At 39.8% G+C, this 16,020-nt stretch overlaps 1 protein-coding gene across 1 annotated transcript; it reads left to right on the forward strand.

Moving 5' to 3' along the window:
- The first annotated feature begins 8,919 nt into the window (after positions 1-8,919).
- LOC105146259 (sister of odd and bowl) lies at positions 8,920-12,293 on the forward strand. The gene is made up of 2 exons (XM_011056414.2): positions 8,920-10,405; positions 11,469-12,293. The coding sequence occupies exons 1-2, from the start codon at positions 9,393-9,395 to the stop codon at positions 11,812-11,814; spliced, it is 1,359 nt and encodes a 452-aa protein (XP_011054716.1). The 5' UTR covers positions 8,920-9,392; the 3' UTR covers positions 11,815-12,293.
- The last annotated feature ends 3,727 nt before the right edge of the window (positions 12,294-16,020 follow it).

The raw sequence follows: 16,020 nt of genomic DNA on the forward strand, positions 1-16,020 counted from the left end.
TTTTTTTACAGAACGTAAGAAAATTTAACGTTTTATTTTAATATTGATTTAATCAAAATAATAGGATGTAAAAGATAAATCTTAAATTGGATAATTACTTTCCCACGATGTTCCTCTCATTGTTATTTTAAAATGAAATATCTTCTTTACGGCTTTATTCTCCCATAGTTCGTGCAACATAAACCGAGTTCAGAAGGCAAAATCGTGCGGTCATTTTCGGCCACCTCCTCAACAGCTCGAACCGGCGACTGGCCGCGGGGCAAATGGAGGGAAGAATTATAACTATAAAAGCGGGATGAAGAGGCTACAGTGAATAGAGAGAAAGGAAGAGGGATGGCGAGACGCCCCCCGTCGCGACGCCGTCGCCTAATCATTCTTTAAACGTGCATAAACAAGTCTCCTCGCTAGCAGTCAAGGGGATAGTATATGACTAATGTCATTCCTGAGTCGACCAAATTCCCCCTTCCCCCTTTCTCATCTCTTGCCTCCTCCTTTTCCATTCCTCCCTATTTCTCTTGACGCGCGGCGTTGACCAGAAACCAGAAATCGAAAGCGAGGGAGGCAACGAGTGAGAAATCTCAGACATATACAAGAGACAGGATGTGTCCTGGCCGGGAGATAGGGAGTTGATACGAAGAAAAAGGGTTGAGAGAGGGAGAGAGAGAGAAGGAGAGAGACAGAGAGATGCGGTACAGGCGCAGCAGCCTAAATCTAAAATGCAAATACACTCAACAAATCACTATCGGCGACAGGCATCCTTACTTTTAAAAAAGAGGAAGGAGAAGCCGGTGTACGGACCCCCCGTCAGGGGTTTCGGGGGTAACCCCGGCTCTCCTGAAGGCGAGTTTACACCGTATGCGGTCAACGCCTGTTGATGCATCTTTCGGCTGCTGCCTTGCGGGCACGACACCCGTATCTTCCTTCTGTCGTTTGTAAAGATTGTGATTATCGCCCGAGGGTAGCATGGACAACCCGTTTCTCTGCTGGATTGGAAAATGTTGCCATGATCGATGCTGCATCAAAGCGACATCATTTTTCGAAATGATCGTCACAATAAGTTAACTCTTATTGTCAACTATTGCCAGAATAATAATGTCGAAGATGTTAATTTAATCAAAATCATTGAACTTTGTTATTAAAAAAACGGCTCAATTATCAATGCTACAATTGCTATAATTCTGACAGATGTGTCAAAAATTATAGGTCAATTATTATTGTATCAATTGTTGTAAAAAATCATGCCTTATGTCTTTGATTTTAATCAATCGTGAGCAATCTCATAAAAATTGATTTGTCAAGACGTAAATAATACTAAAAGACATTACGTCAAAATATGCGAAAATTTATGTATATTATACGCGCAAAGGCTTATTAATGTAATTTTTATTCCAACGTAATATACTATGAAATTGATGAGTCTCTTTCAGAAAAATTTTTTTGCGATAGAAATTAATCGTGACACTCACATGGTAATGGGATCGCGTGTCTTACAAACGTTGTAAAGAGAGCAGTCCGAATGTGTAAACGGTGCTTTAAAACATGCGTTGTGGTGAGGTCCTGACTAATGGAATCACGCTTTGCCTCCTGGTGATACGTTCCCTCGAAGGACCCTTTCCTCGGGCTGGTGTCTCTGTCTCTTTTTCATCGAAGTCATGGAAGAGACCCAGGGAATAAACCTTTTCTAGCCACCTTCTCGTCTTCGAGAAAAGGGTCCCTTCGTCGAGATGGAGTTATATGTTATTTATGCGCGAGAAACGAGACAGACTTTCTGAGCTCACAAGGCGGCAGTGCTGAAAGTATCACATTTATTTCGTCGGCCAGTGCGAAGGCACGAGGTAGAATAATATAGCGGGTGCACGACAGGGAGCACACTCTTTGGAAAAGAGCGGGAGTCACATCGCCGACTCGGCGCGAGCGTGAGTAAATCATTTTTCACTTCATTTTTAATTTCCGAAATCATCTGTTCCCTCTGAATAACTCTCGTCGTATAGTTAGATATGCACATTTTTTTATAAAAACATATTAATCTTCAAAAACGAAAACTGCTGCATCTATTACGATTGTAGGCATATGAAAGGAGAAAATATACATCAATGTAAAATGTTAATGAAATACCTAATTTGTAACTAGATCAGCTGATTAAAGTAATTTATCTTGTAAACAATATAATTCTTTTCTCATGTTATGTATCATTTTTTTGCAACTATAGGACATAAGTATAAATAGAATTATTTTAATATCGTTTAATTATGTTTTCTAACTCTCAACTATATCCGTAAAAATTACACCTAAGTTTTAAAACGTTTTGTTTGAAGTATAGAATATAAATGAATCTCCGCCTATCGATAAATAACAATTCTCACAATTTTTTTCTTACAATTGAAAATCTTATAGTACTTCATTGGACTTCACTAATCATACAGATTGTACAATTGTCGAAAATTTTCCGCTTGCGATCCAAATGATCCGTTGCTGCAATCGAGGGTTAATAAATTGTTTTAAAACATCATGAAAAAAAAATATATAAATAATATTATAGTAATTATTTTTTAGCATTATTTTATATAAATATTGATATTATTTGCAATAGAAAAATAATTCTCGCATTCTTACTTATGTTAGTCTGCTGGCAAACTGATCCGTGCGAAATAAATATCTAACAATCGCTCATAAGCCTGTCAAGAAGTAAGGCTTCAATTAAATAAATGAGCGATCATATATCATGAAATCAATCTATTCAATCATCGCTTCCTCGATATCTTCTCGTTAATTATATAACCTGATTTCCGGCGCAAGATTCGTGAGTCTAACGTCTAATGTGGAAAGAAGTAGAATTCGCGTAGCGTAGGTGACACATTTATCTTATTGAGTGGCGAGTTTCTTCTTTTTTTTTCTGCTTCAAGAAAGGCACGACGTGCTCATTAGTCAAAAGCATAGCTAACGATCTGCGCCTGTGAACACGATAAATTCGTGGGCTCGTTTGGCCAACGAATCCGCTAATTTCGCGTCGTGAGACGTGTAATGCGTGTATATCGGGGGAACGGGAATTTACATTCACAAATTGCAGAAAGTTGGCTGAGAGCTGGGCGACCTCGCGAACGGTCCCAGGATACCAGGCGATCGAATTATCCCGGGGATTGTTTAACGTAATTGGACAAATCAATCTCGCGATCCCGGACGGGGGGTCCACGGACGTCCGTGCACTCTGTTCTCTCTTCATCGTCCCGAACCTCTCGTTCATTCCACTTCTTTGTGTCCTGGCTGTCTCGCGATACCGCGGCACCAACGAGCGTATAATCGGTTAGAGGAAGAAAGAATCGACCAAAGGGAAAAAAAGAACAACAAAAGAGACTAAGAAGAAAAAGGAAGAAAAAAGATGCAGCAAAGATTTAGGCGAAACTTCATAGGTGACAATGTGTGAAAGTGAAGACGTTGTTCCTTTTCTTTGTCTGGATTTATCATCGTACTCTAAGATGACACTTATAAAAATAATGTGAGAGAGAGAGAGAGAGAGAGGCGATTATTATATAAAACATTCCATAACAAGTTCAACAATTATACATAGAAATTTCAATGTTAATAAAAAAAAGTAACTTTATTACTAAACTTTTTGTGTATAATGTGTATTTTAAATGAAATAAATTACAAGTGAAATAAAGCAAGGTGAAAAAACTAAGAACATTTAGGCTAACTAGAAAAAATAGGCACGGACTTAGATATTGTCTATTTGTCATCTGATAAGTCTTCTTCATCACGTTGTATTATATTAATTTTCTATTATTCAACGATGTTGATATATTAAGCAATATTATAACAGTTTAATGAGCGTTTTTTAATTCACGATACATTAAATAACGATAAAATTTATTAAGATACATTATTAAGTGCATGCGCTTCAATGTTCAGCATAGGTTTATTATCAGATATCAGATCATTAATACGATATTCAGAAAAATAAATATTCAGAGAAATAAACAGTAAAGTTTTAATTTGCATTTTATTGTTTTAAAAATAATTAATGACGATATCACTTTGTTTAAAATGTTAGTGAACACAATATAATTTAGGTAGCATCAAATTATTAAATTGCTAAATTTAATTCGCGATTACTGGAGTAGTTTTAATTGCGTTTATAATCCGGAAAACAATTTGGCGCGGTTCTAAAAGTACTATAATATGATACAATATGCAAGTACATATATAGTGTATATTAGTAATTCCAGATTGAATTATTTTAAAGCAATGAAGATCTACAGCTTTGACCGTAATAGGCATTTTTCTAGTATTGATTGTGTTTCTCACATATGCGGTCTAAAATAAAAATTCTTAATATTGTTTATAATTTATTGTTTTAATTTTCACAATTTTGAAAGTATTACCTCATTCCTTACGCGCTTTTTTAATTATTTTTAAATTTTTTCGCTTCTTTTTATCGTGCCGGTTGAAAAATTGCTCCGATGGTTTCAATGCATAATTACATAAACGCGAGTAATTGTATTGACAAACAAAATTATATAAATATTATGCAGAGAGAGAGAGAGAAAGAGAGAGAGAGAGAGAGAGAGGTACTTTCAAGTATTGTACGTATTTTTAAGAGAAATTAAAACGGGTGAGAAGACGCTAGATGGGGAAAGGGGTAATCATTGCAATCACGTGGTCAAACGAAACGATGCGTGCTTTCCTTTATCACGTCGAGGGGGACTGGTTGTATCACGCCGTGAACGGGCATGTAGTCAAAGAGAAACAAACGGGGCGAGAACTCGTATCCAAGGGGGATAGGAGGCGGAAAACAAGGAGAGAAACAAGTGCCCGTACGCAACCGCGGAGGTGAAGATGCGTGAAAGTGGAGGTGCTTAGTAGCGATCTAATTATCTACGCGGCGGGATGTCGCGGCCTCCCTCTGCGCTTCACCGCATTGAGGAAACAAGAGCAAATTGAATGGCAGTGGATGGTGCTTGCTAACCGAAGAGAACCTCTAGGACGGTACATTTGAAACTGCTTTCTTCATTGTTACGTCATTCAAGTATGAAATATCTCAGAAAAGAGTTATAAACGACCAATTGCTATTTCGTGAATTTCCCACAAAATATTAAATACAATTAATTTACATTACGCTTAATAAAATGAATTTAAAACGTTTTATTTCAAGTTACGAATGTAATAGTATTGAATATTAAGTGAAATAGATTGAAAAGTATTTAAATACACGAATAAGAGAGAATACTGCCATTTTTGGCCAAAGCGGATCTTTGCTGGTGCACTTTAATGCTTTATTGTTAGTAATATTTTTATTTATGTGCGAATATACAAATACAATTGTATAATAATATTGCTTTAAAAAAAGTGTTAAGAGTAATTTCAAGAAGGGATAATATTATTATTAAATACACTACTGTCAGTTTCATAAGTTTCGCCTCGTTCTTTCAAAGTACAATACTTTCTATAATACTTACATACACGTGCCTCGCTCGTGTCATCGTTAAGTGTGTTAAGCATGTTAGAATCGACCGGAGGACAGTGATTCGGACCCTTTCTTTTCGATTCAGCGCAGGTCGCCGATCGCAAGGAATTTCTCATGTCACGCCGCGTTACTTTATTTATCGATGTTGAACGCCACTTATAACCTTTTGCCTCCTGGAGTTAAAGAGCACAGACGAGAAAATTTCCTGACATATAAAATCGATTGATGGTTTCTAAGCATTGTCGAATTATTCGCAATAATACACTTGACTGCGGATGTAATAACTATGTACACTATTCTTCTCTAACAATGCATAAATAACTGTTTTAAAAAAGGTATTTTTTTTTTAATAAAAAATAAAAGCGCATTTATAAAATAAAATTTCTTCAGATAGATTTTCAACCTCTATAAAAACGTAACTTTTGATATTATAAATATAGAAATAACTCCATAATAATATCTTTAATAAAAAGAACGACTCATATTTGTAAAGTAATATCAAGACAATAAACAAAAACGAGCAAAATTAAGGTACATTTAAAAATAATGTACATCTTAATTTTACTAATTTTTTAGCCTTATTATTTTTATAATAAATATGTCTGTCATAAGACTCTTGATAATTAAGTGAAAAGACAATTATATATATGAAGAAATTACAACGTCAAGGATCAAAATTTTGAACATAAAGTTTCATAGCAATAATGAGACAAAGCATGAAATATTCGTCGTTTTACACAATATATTATACTTGCCGTGTGAAAATTTCACTTGATACCCGTCGTATCGAAGGCACGTACGAGTGCGTTGACATTACTACGTTGTGACTCGCGCATGTTAATACGTTATGACACGGGGAAACACAATGAAACGACGTAAGATATGAGCGCGGATCGTTGTGACACGTCCCGCTTCATCTGACATAGAACTTCGTTCGGAAAGCAGCGCGTTACATGTCAGCGTGTCCAAATAAAGTGCCGCGTATATCGCGGGCGCGTATTATGTTCTAGCCGGGCAATTAACTCGCTACTTGATTAACTGGGTAGAGCCTGTCAACTTTCGCGGAGGAGGACTTCACCGAGAAGAGAGAAGAGCGAAAAGACGTGAAGACGCGGAGGAGGAGGGGAGGGAAGGGGGGAAAGTTGGACTCGCGAGGGCATCGAAGTTACGAAAGGAGAGTAAAAGACGAACGCGCGGGGGGGAGGGAAGGGGGAGGGGGAAAGGGAGGAAGGAGTGCGAGGGCCCTCCTCGGCGTCTCTACGTCGAGGAAGAAAAAAGAGAAGGGGGAGGAGCGGAGAGAGTGTGTGTGAGAAAGAGAGAGAGAGAGAGAGAGAGAGAGAGAGAGAGAGAGAGAGAGAGAAGAGGAGAGAAGGAACCGCGTCCACGGTGACGGTCAGCGAGCGCGAGGTGACCTCTGACCCTTTCGTGCGTCTTCGTCTGCATCCGGCATCGTTCGGTCGGAGCCTCTCCGTCTCACCGGCGGGACTCAAACGACTCCGTGAGGCCCTCCGTGAGGACCCAGCGTGGGCGAAGCTTACGCGCGGGGGAGTAAGAGGCGGCCAGGGAGAGCGGGAGGAGAGAATAAGGCGAGGAAGAGGGGCCGTACGGGGAGAGGGGTGACGAGTTGGCCCGCGGGCGTCCCGAGACCGTGAGAACACCACCTATAATATTATTTAGTCTGCCCGATGCCTCGGTTCGCCTCTCTTCTCTCCTGCCCGCGCTCCTTTCTCTCTCTCTCTCTCTCTCTCTCTCTCTCTCTCTCTCCTTCTCTCTCATTTCCTCTCTTTTCTCTCGCCTTTCTTTACCGCACCCTTTTCCACTTCAATCGTCTCTCTTTCGCCTTTCCTTGAGAGATCTCCTCTCCTTCTATATCGTACTCCATAGTACTCTCCCTCCCCTTCTCTTTCATCCTTTCTCTCTTTCTCTCTTCTTCTTGCCAGGTTACTCGCCCTTTTTTTGTCTCATGTGCGCGCACGAGAGCGCGTGTACGGAATGTCTCTCTTTCTCCCTTGCTTTCGGTGCGCTCCGACACTGAAGAGGCAGCTAACTATAGGCGCTATACACGGCTTACTCGCGCGCATTAATTGCCGTCGTAAATTATTGCGGCTTTGCCGAGAGTCCGAGTTAAGTCGAGTTGGTACGAAGCTGCGGCACACGGGCGCAGTATCGCGGGAGAGATGCTTTTTTTTTTCATCGCGGCATCACTATTCATCCAGTTTTACTTCATTTTCACACGACATCTATTGAGATATTAAAAACTCAAGTATATATATATATATATATATATATATATAAACTGTCCGCCCTTAGTGAGTTCAAAATCTTCGAAATGCACGAAGCAGTCTATCAGGTTTCCTTCATAAACATTTAATAATATTCTTGGAATTCATAAACGTTATTCTTATATGTAAAAAACGCGTTGTTAATATTATATTGATCTGATTGATATTTATAAATATTAGATCGACACAAATATAAATTATAATTATATATAAATCAGTTTTTACATAAAACATACATTGATCATTTGTTAAAAGAAAATTATTTTCCGAGAAAATATATTATTTTTAAATTGTTTTACATACATATGTCATTACAAGCAATATAATTTACTTAGGACATAATTGTTTAGAAATGATTAAAGTTTTATTTAGAACTGATTTCGGATTTTATTTGGAATATGTAAATTAATAATATAAAAGCACATATTTGAAGGATTACAAGAAGTATAACATACAATATAAAAATATGTAGTTTTCAAAATCGTAATGCCTACAAGCATTATATATGACAAAAGTTATAAATTTAATATCTGTATTGGACGTATTAGTGAATCAATGACCTTTTATTACATGAGTTTAATTTATTTTTAATATATATTCTTCTTTATTCTTCCTTGTAATCACAATTTCATCTCTAATTCATGGAGAACAATTTTGCTGAAAAATCTATGCAGATCCAAAAATATTTTGTTTGAACTATCAAAATGATTATGTGGATCGCTCGAATTGATCGTTAAAACCTTTTACATCTCATTCATCAAAGCTTAAGCATTGTTCTACATAATTATTTTGAAGGTTCAACAGAATATTTTCAATTCTGTATTCAGCTAAAGACTTTTAGATATTTTAACATAATGGTTTTTCCGTGTGACTGCATAAATAAAAATGTTCGTTGCATATTTGTCCTTCTAATGCAAAGAGAGACGCACGTTTCGCGAAGGGAACACACGCGGGTTAAACAGCTGTTGACCCGCGAAAGCGATCGTGATCGCGATCGCGATTCACGTTTCCGGATATCCCTCGCACACGCGCGCGCGCGCGCGCGCGCGTGCGTCCCCGAATGTATGCTCGCCGTTGCGAGTTGCGGCACGCAAGTCGCAACTCGCAGCGGCCCACGTTAAGATCATGTGGCCGGTCTCGTATCGTCGAAACCGGCGGGCCGGCGATCGCGCGGACCAGCTGTGGCACGGCACTCTCTCCTGAATCCGGGGCCCGTTCCCCGCGGACAGGCCCATTTTGACTCGGATACCTGCCACCAGGTGGCTCCACCAGCAGTACCCAGCAGCGGCAGGTAGGAGCAGTCTTCGGGGCGCCTTCGCACCGCCAGCATCGTGTGTGTGTATCCTCTTTCCCGTTTTCGCGTTCGAGCATCGTACCAATAGGAACAATCGTTTCGGGAACTGACAATCAGTCGACGAAAAATATGTAAACGCGTGGCTGGGTTCGGTAACGTCGTGCAAGGGTGAAATCAACACGGAGAACTTATCAGGATACCGGAGGAACACCGGCACGTATCCACGTTGCATTACTTATCTGGATCAAGTTAGGACAAATTAGGAATTTCCGATCGCCTTGCCAATGATATCGGCGAAATACGGCAGGCGCGCGTTCCAGAGGCTAATCCGGGACGATTTGAACGACGGTGGAGGATGCAACAGCAGCAGCAGCAGCAGCAGCAGCAACAGCAGCAGGAGGAGGAACATCAGGAACCGGAGCAGGAGCAACGGGCCCTCGTAATGGTGCCGTCCACTTCATCCTCGCCGTCGACTTCATCGGTCACGGTTACAGCAGACTCACAAGAGACCGATGTCACCGGTCTCACTGCGGGCACCGAATTACCTAATCTAGCGCTCCAGAGTGTCGCCCTGCGGCTTCAGGGTGCCCTCCTCTCGGCTCTGCAGCGAGCGGCGCTCCTGCCGCCGGGACACGCCGCCGCTGCGGCTTTCAATCTCCAGGCACTGGAGACGTACTTGACGCTTCATCGTCTTCATGCAAGTGGCGCGACTTCCGGCGTCGCGCAAACCGCGAGCGCCACCGCAACCGTCGTTGGTAATCAGAGGTGTTCGTCATTGAACGCGAATGTTGACGTGGCCCTGAGCCCGACAGCTGTCAAGAATGACCACCTGACGGCTGATCAGCTGCTTCGATCGGCCGCTTCGGCAATCAGCGAGGACGACGAGGCACGGCTGGACTTTGTGACCGACACCGAGGAGGATCTGGCTCTTCTCGCGGAAGATGACGAGGTCCTGCTGTGCGAGACGTCCGGAACGAGCTCCTCCTCGGCGAATCACGAACTGCTCCTGCGACGAATATCCGAAGGGAATCGCGCAAGCACGTCAGTGACGACGGTCTCACGATCCTTGACCGTCCCAACATCTTTCGCGTCATCAACTTCCTCGGGTTGCTCCTCGACCTCCTCGTCCACTTCGTCTTCCTCCTCTTCGTCCGCGCAACACGCTTCGATCACGGTGGACTCGAGTGTACCAAGGACTTGCCGTACGTCCAGACCCAAGAAACAGTTTATTTGTAAGTTCTGCAGCAGACAGTTCACGAAGAGCTATAATCTGTTGATCCACGAGAGGACGCATACCGACGAGCGGCCGTATTCGTGCGACATATGTGGCAAAGCTTTCCGACGGCAGGATCATCTCAGAGATCACAGGTAAATAGATTCTGTTCACCTGGGAGACGTTAATCTTCCGATTAGATCTTTCTTTGTGAAAACATACGATCGCGCACGCAGATTCTTTTTTTACTGTTAAATGTCTGAAATAACTGAATTGAATTAAATGGATAACGTTAATTGAATTAATTATTTAAATTATAAATTTTTCGTTTAAAATAATTCAATGCTGATGAAACAATAATTGTAACATAATTATAATTAATGAATAATAAAAAGCAAAGTTATAAATTTTTTGGAAATTATATTTTAATTAATAAAATTTTTTATATCGGATTTTTTATTATATACATAAATATTTGCATCATGTTTATTATTAAATGCACACGTGTTTATGAGTGTAATTTATGCTTCGAACAATAAATTAATTTCAAGTTATGTCATTGTAATATTTTCGATCGCACACGATTAAAATAATCATTTTAGTAGAATTTATTTATAACCTCCAGTATATGCGAGAGAAGTAAATATTGTAATAATATATTACGTCAAGGAAAATTGAATTAAACGTTAAGCGCATAAAAGCTTTGATGACGGTATAGGATTATTTACCAAATTTATTCCCTTCATGAGGGAAGATTTAGAGACCGCGCGTATTTATCTCTTTATCGCGTCGCCATTAATTACAAGCGTCGTACGATTTACGAACGGACAAATTCATGGTACGCCTTTTCCACCTCGCGTAATTACAACGATGATTGAATGACGTGTACATTATATTTAATGGTCAAGGTGTCATGATACATTCATTCATTCATATCTTTGCCGTTGCAATAATTGTAGTCCTTACCTGTAATAATAATGTTAATTAAGCTAATAATATATTACTCGATGATTTTATTATTTCTTTTTAATTTCTAGTATTAAACATATATATATATATATATATATATATATATATATATATATATATTATCGCGCTTTTATAATTTTACAAATTACAGTTTTGAGTTATTCTGACTTTAAGAAACATAGTTAGATAACTTAAAGAGAAATTTAAACGTAAGAGATTTAAACCGGAAAGTTTCCTCCTGTATTTCAGGTATATACACAGCAAAGAGAAACCGTTTAAATGCGCTGAATGCGGCAAAGGATTCTGCCAGAGCAGGACACTAGCTGTTCATAAAATTCTGCATATGGAGGAATCGCCGCACAAATGTCCCGTCTGTGCCAGGAGTTTTAATCAGAGGAGCAATTTGAAGACTCATCTTCTCACACACACGGATATTAAGCCTTATCATTGCGCCTCCTGCGGCAAGGTCTTCCGTAGGAATTGTGATCTGAGGAGACACTCATTGACCCACAATTTGGGAGTACCGTCGTCGCCACCACCATCGGGAATACCTGTTTCCGGTTCAAGCACCATTGTCCTTCAGGAGACGTCTTAATACATGGATATCGATTTTTCTTCGGTTCATCGGGACAAAATCTTGCCTGAGCTTTCTGCCAACGATACGGATCGACATCCATTTATTATAACGCCGCAGTGATCTTGACTTCGACGTGCGATCGATTCCGACGGTCGATTCGGTCGTATTTGAGCCACGGTCCATGGTCCAGTACGGTCAGGATTTCGATCTCTTGCACGTATTCGAGCCTCTGACTCACATCGTATCTATCCGCCTGCACTATCTATCATCGTTAACGTTTAGAGCGTAATCATTGTTATGTACATCACGATAATGATATACGAATTCGTGTATATTTAGGTTTGTAATTCTATGTATGCGATACGTAGTAGGTACCTTCTATCTCTTGAATAACGTATAGTCGTCTCCATTTTTAAACGGTACCTACTGTACGTGTCCATTGTGTTCTGTCGTTCACGTGTGTAAAATAAACATTTATTATTATTTTTTAACTCACAGTCGTCTGTATCCTCATTTAATCTTCCTCGCCTCTTGCGCAGCAAAATGATAGCTAAATCAAATCGGATTTAATTAGAGTTACTATTATAGGAAATTGGATTTCTATAGGTAAAATTAATATTATTCGAGGCTTTTGAATAAAAATTTTAATAGAAAAAATGTTAGAAAGGATCAATTTGAGCGAAAAATATCGTCACATTTATTATTAATGCCATCGATTTTATTTATTTCCTTCAAAATCTTTTTATTTCTCAGAAAAACACAGTGTGCGGCACACGTTTAATTTATCACACGCAAAACAGACCTCTTTGCTATATATAGTCGCGAAATATTTTAACTGTCTAAATCTTCATCTGTGCGACTCTTAGATATATCAGACGTTACGGTGTGTTCACTTAAACAGGTTTTTTCGAGCGAGTACGTCAGCCCGACCGAAAATTCCAATCCCCCTGGTATTAAACCAGGATTTTTGCCTCCTCCTTTTTTATCCACATATCCAGGCTAGGTATAAGCTGATGACGGGCCGGAGAGAAGAAGAGACAAAAGGGCAGCGGTAAGCTTGGAGGAGAAGTTAAAGAGGAGAAGGTGGGGGAGGGGGAGGAGGAGGAGCAGGAGGACGAAACGTGTGTATTGTGTTACAAAGAACGGGGCCGCCAGGTGCGCAGGACATGACACCGCGATACGTCTAGAGTTACGTTTCTTTTCTCGAAGGTGCCGGGAAGAGGTGGAGGTGGAGGTGGAGGTGGAGGTGGGCCCGGTGGGCCCCAACGACGCTATTTCGGATCCCGAAGGTATATCCAAAGACGGGCCTTCTCGCGTCGATAAGAAGAATCCTGTGCAACCGGTCGACTGCCGCTCATCGTCTCGAATGGAGCATACGGCGGCTGCAGCTTGCCCGTGTATATGCTTGCCCGCGCACGTAAACCCGGACTCCCGGGCGAGCTTTCATAAATTCTTACCGGCGGACGTTTTACCGCGAATTACGACCCGTCGTTTTACCGCAAAACCCCGTGTTGGCAAAATCGTGTTTACGGCGTCAGGATATACATATGGGAGTTACGAAGACGAAGAGGAGAAGCGCGGGAGACGTCGCCAGGGAACGGCGAGTCCTGAACTCTCGCTGAAAGCGACCAGAATGACTTCTCGATGAGAGTCTTTGTGTCACGTTCGTTCAAAGTATCGCTTATTTGTCCCGCTTCTGCGGAGACTTCTGCGTCGCGCCTGCGGAATTCTTGATAGTAACCATCGCGCTTAACTCTGTGTAGGCCTCTTTTAATTTGTGACCGTCCAAAGGATATGTTTGACGCCTTGAAAATGATAATTGAAGAGATAAATAAGTCAATATTAACCGAAAATATTTAACTCGAAGCAAAATGGAGGAAACTTCACATGCAATATTTTATTAGAATCCAAATGTTCTCAAAGAATAAATTTCGTAATATCGATGTCACGTTCAAATAAATTATAGGTATATTTTCATATGTTTTAAAAACATCTGCATGTGATTTTATAAAATTCAAGTTACATTATCGAAAATTACTCTTTTGCTTCAGGCCAATTATTACGCATCCGTAAACGATTAACAGAAATTATTTGAAAAGCGTTCGCATAATAATTTGCGCACAGATGATATATCATCATACCTTCTTTCATTATCCAAGAAAAAATATCGCGCCAGAGAAGATTACAGAATTTAACGGTTATACGATACGATATAGAGTGGGCTACGTGGGCGAGTGTATGATCACCTTACAGATACCAACTGTCAGCGTTAGACGGCACACATTTCTAATTAAAACGATCGTATCGTAATGAGTATGGAAGCAATACGTTGGACTTTCTCGGCCAATTATGTATTATATCAACAAAGTTGACGTGCAAAATTAGAAGTGGGGGAGAGAGGGTGTTTGTAAAGTGTACGTAGCGCTCACGATGATTCGGAATGGAGAAAAAGGGTATATCTTCAAGCATGGTGGAAGCGAGGAAAGACCCGAGTAAGGCGGGGAACTGAGGGGACATAGAAGGACCACACGCACGCGCCGCCCACAGATACGCTATCACTTGGCTACAACCGACGTGATCTGCATGCGCGTGTCCCCTCTTCGTCACGGAGAGCAGGAAAAAAAAAGAAAGAACTAAGGGGAGAAGGAAAGGAAAGGAATATTCTCCCATCCATTCTCACTTATACGCTTCATCCCTCGGTCTTGCCTACCTACCTTCGCTGATTTAAGGAGTCGACGAAGCGTCGATAACGCGATCGTGCTCGCTGCTATTTCTTTTTCTTTCCCCTCACACGTTGTGCCCTGTTGCTTTCCATCTTGTGGATAAATTTGATCGTGGAGATTAGGTCTCGCAATGTTACGCGCTGCTGGCAATTTGTATGTCGTGATTGATCCGTCGTTTACTGTGCCGGTTTGTATGTGTCGCGACCGAAAAAGTCGCACAGCTTGCGATTTCTGATTCTTGATCCGTCTCTTTTTCAATTGAATTTCTTACACTGAAAAGAACAGACGTTTTATATAACTGTAAAACACTAAATTATTTATTGTATTTCTTTTATTTGCAATTTTTCTCACAAATTGATTAATCATTTCTTATAAATGATTAATTATTTAATCGTTTTTACGATTCGTCTTTAAATCTTTTTAGTGTTAAATTAAAAACTAAATTATTTTAGTCGCGTTTAGATTCCCTTGCAATCAAGATCTTGTATCATGTGAACAGTATCTGACTCTAAGTTTTTTACTTTGCAATCGTAATATATAGACAGCTGCTAACTCATTAAGATATATTATGTGTATTTGCCTCATGAATATTTTACTTATCAATAGTATTAAGGACGCACATTTTATATAATTTGATATCAATCTGTAATTTTACTAAAAACTTTTTTTTACTTACACTGATTGCCCTTTCTCGCTGTTAACCGAATTGGTTGGATTATAACTCATCACTGTTATGTTTTATTGTTCGATAAATTTATTAAATATAATATTAAATATAATATGGTTGCGTTTATACTGATTATTGAAAATCTAAGTTGAGATGATCCTTTAAATATGTTAATTTAATTTTTGTTATGTGAGATAATTATATTTCTGTGACTGATGAGGGCTAAATATAGTTGAAATGTATTGGAAAATTATATTGTGAAATAATAAATTTCGCATTGCCACACACATCTAATTATAGCTCGTTTAATTGTTGACCTGGGTTACTATTTATTAATTTGTTAAAAATTAAATTTTCGTTACATAACAATTAAATTATCATAATGTTTTATTGATATTTTTCATTCTTCGACTGTGCGATTAAGTCTCCAAATGCCATAACGATATCATAAGCTTACTAAATTAAAGAAATTAAGGTATTATAACGCAATAACATGAGAATATTTTCCACGGCAACAAAAAGCGATTCTCCCACCGTCGATGTTGGTTTCGATGATTTTTCCGAAAAACGATCCAGCAGTAAAACGATTACATTATTACGACCGCGTAGTACCAGTTATATCGGTTTCATCCGCGATTATCATAAAAAGAACCGCTGATCCTCCACCATGGTTATTAATCCCGGGTTGCACAATGTGATATTCTCGTCTTCCTCCCGAGAACATTTTCAGGCGTTTCACGCACAGCCGAAACGGAGCTCGCGCTTCTCATTACGTAACTCAATCCCGGCGGTATTTACTACTTATGCAAATTGAAATTGAGTGTCCCGCGTAAA

The sequence above is a fragment of the Acromyrmex echinatior genome, chromosome 3, assembly GCF_024713525.1.
Source record: "Acromyrmex echinatior isolate Ae372 chromosome 3, ASM2471352v2, whole genome shotgun sequence".
NCBI classification, from domain to species: Eukaryota; Metazoa; Arthropoda; class Insecta; order Hymenoptera; family Formicidae; genus Acromyrmex; species Acromyrmex echinatior.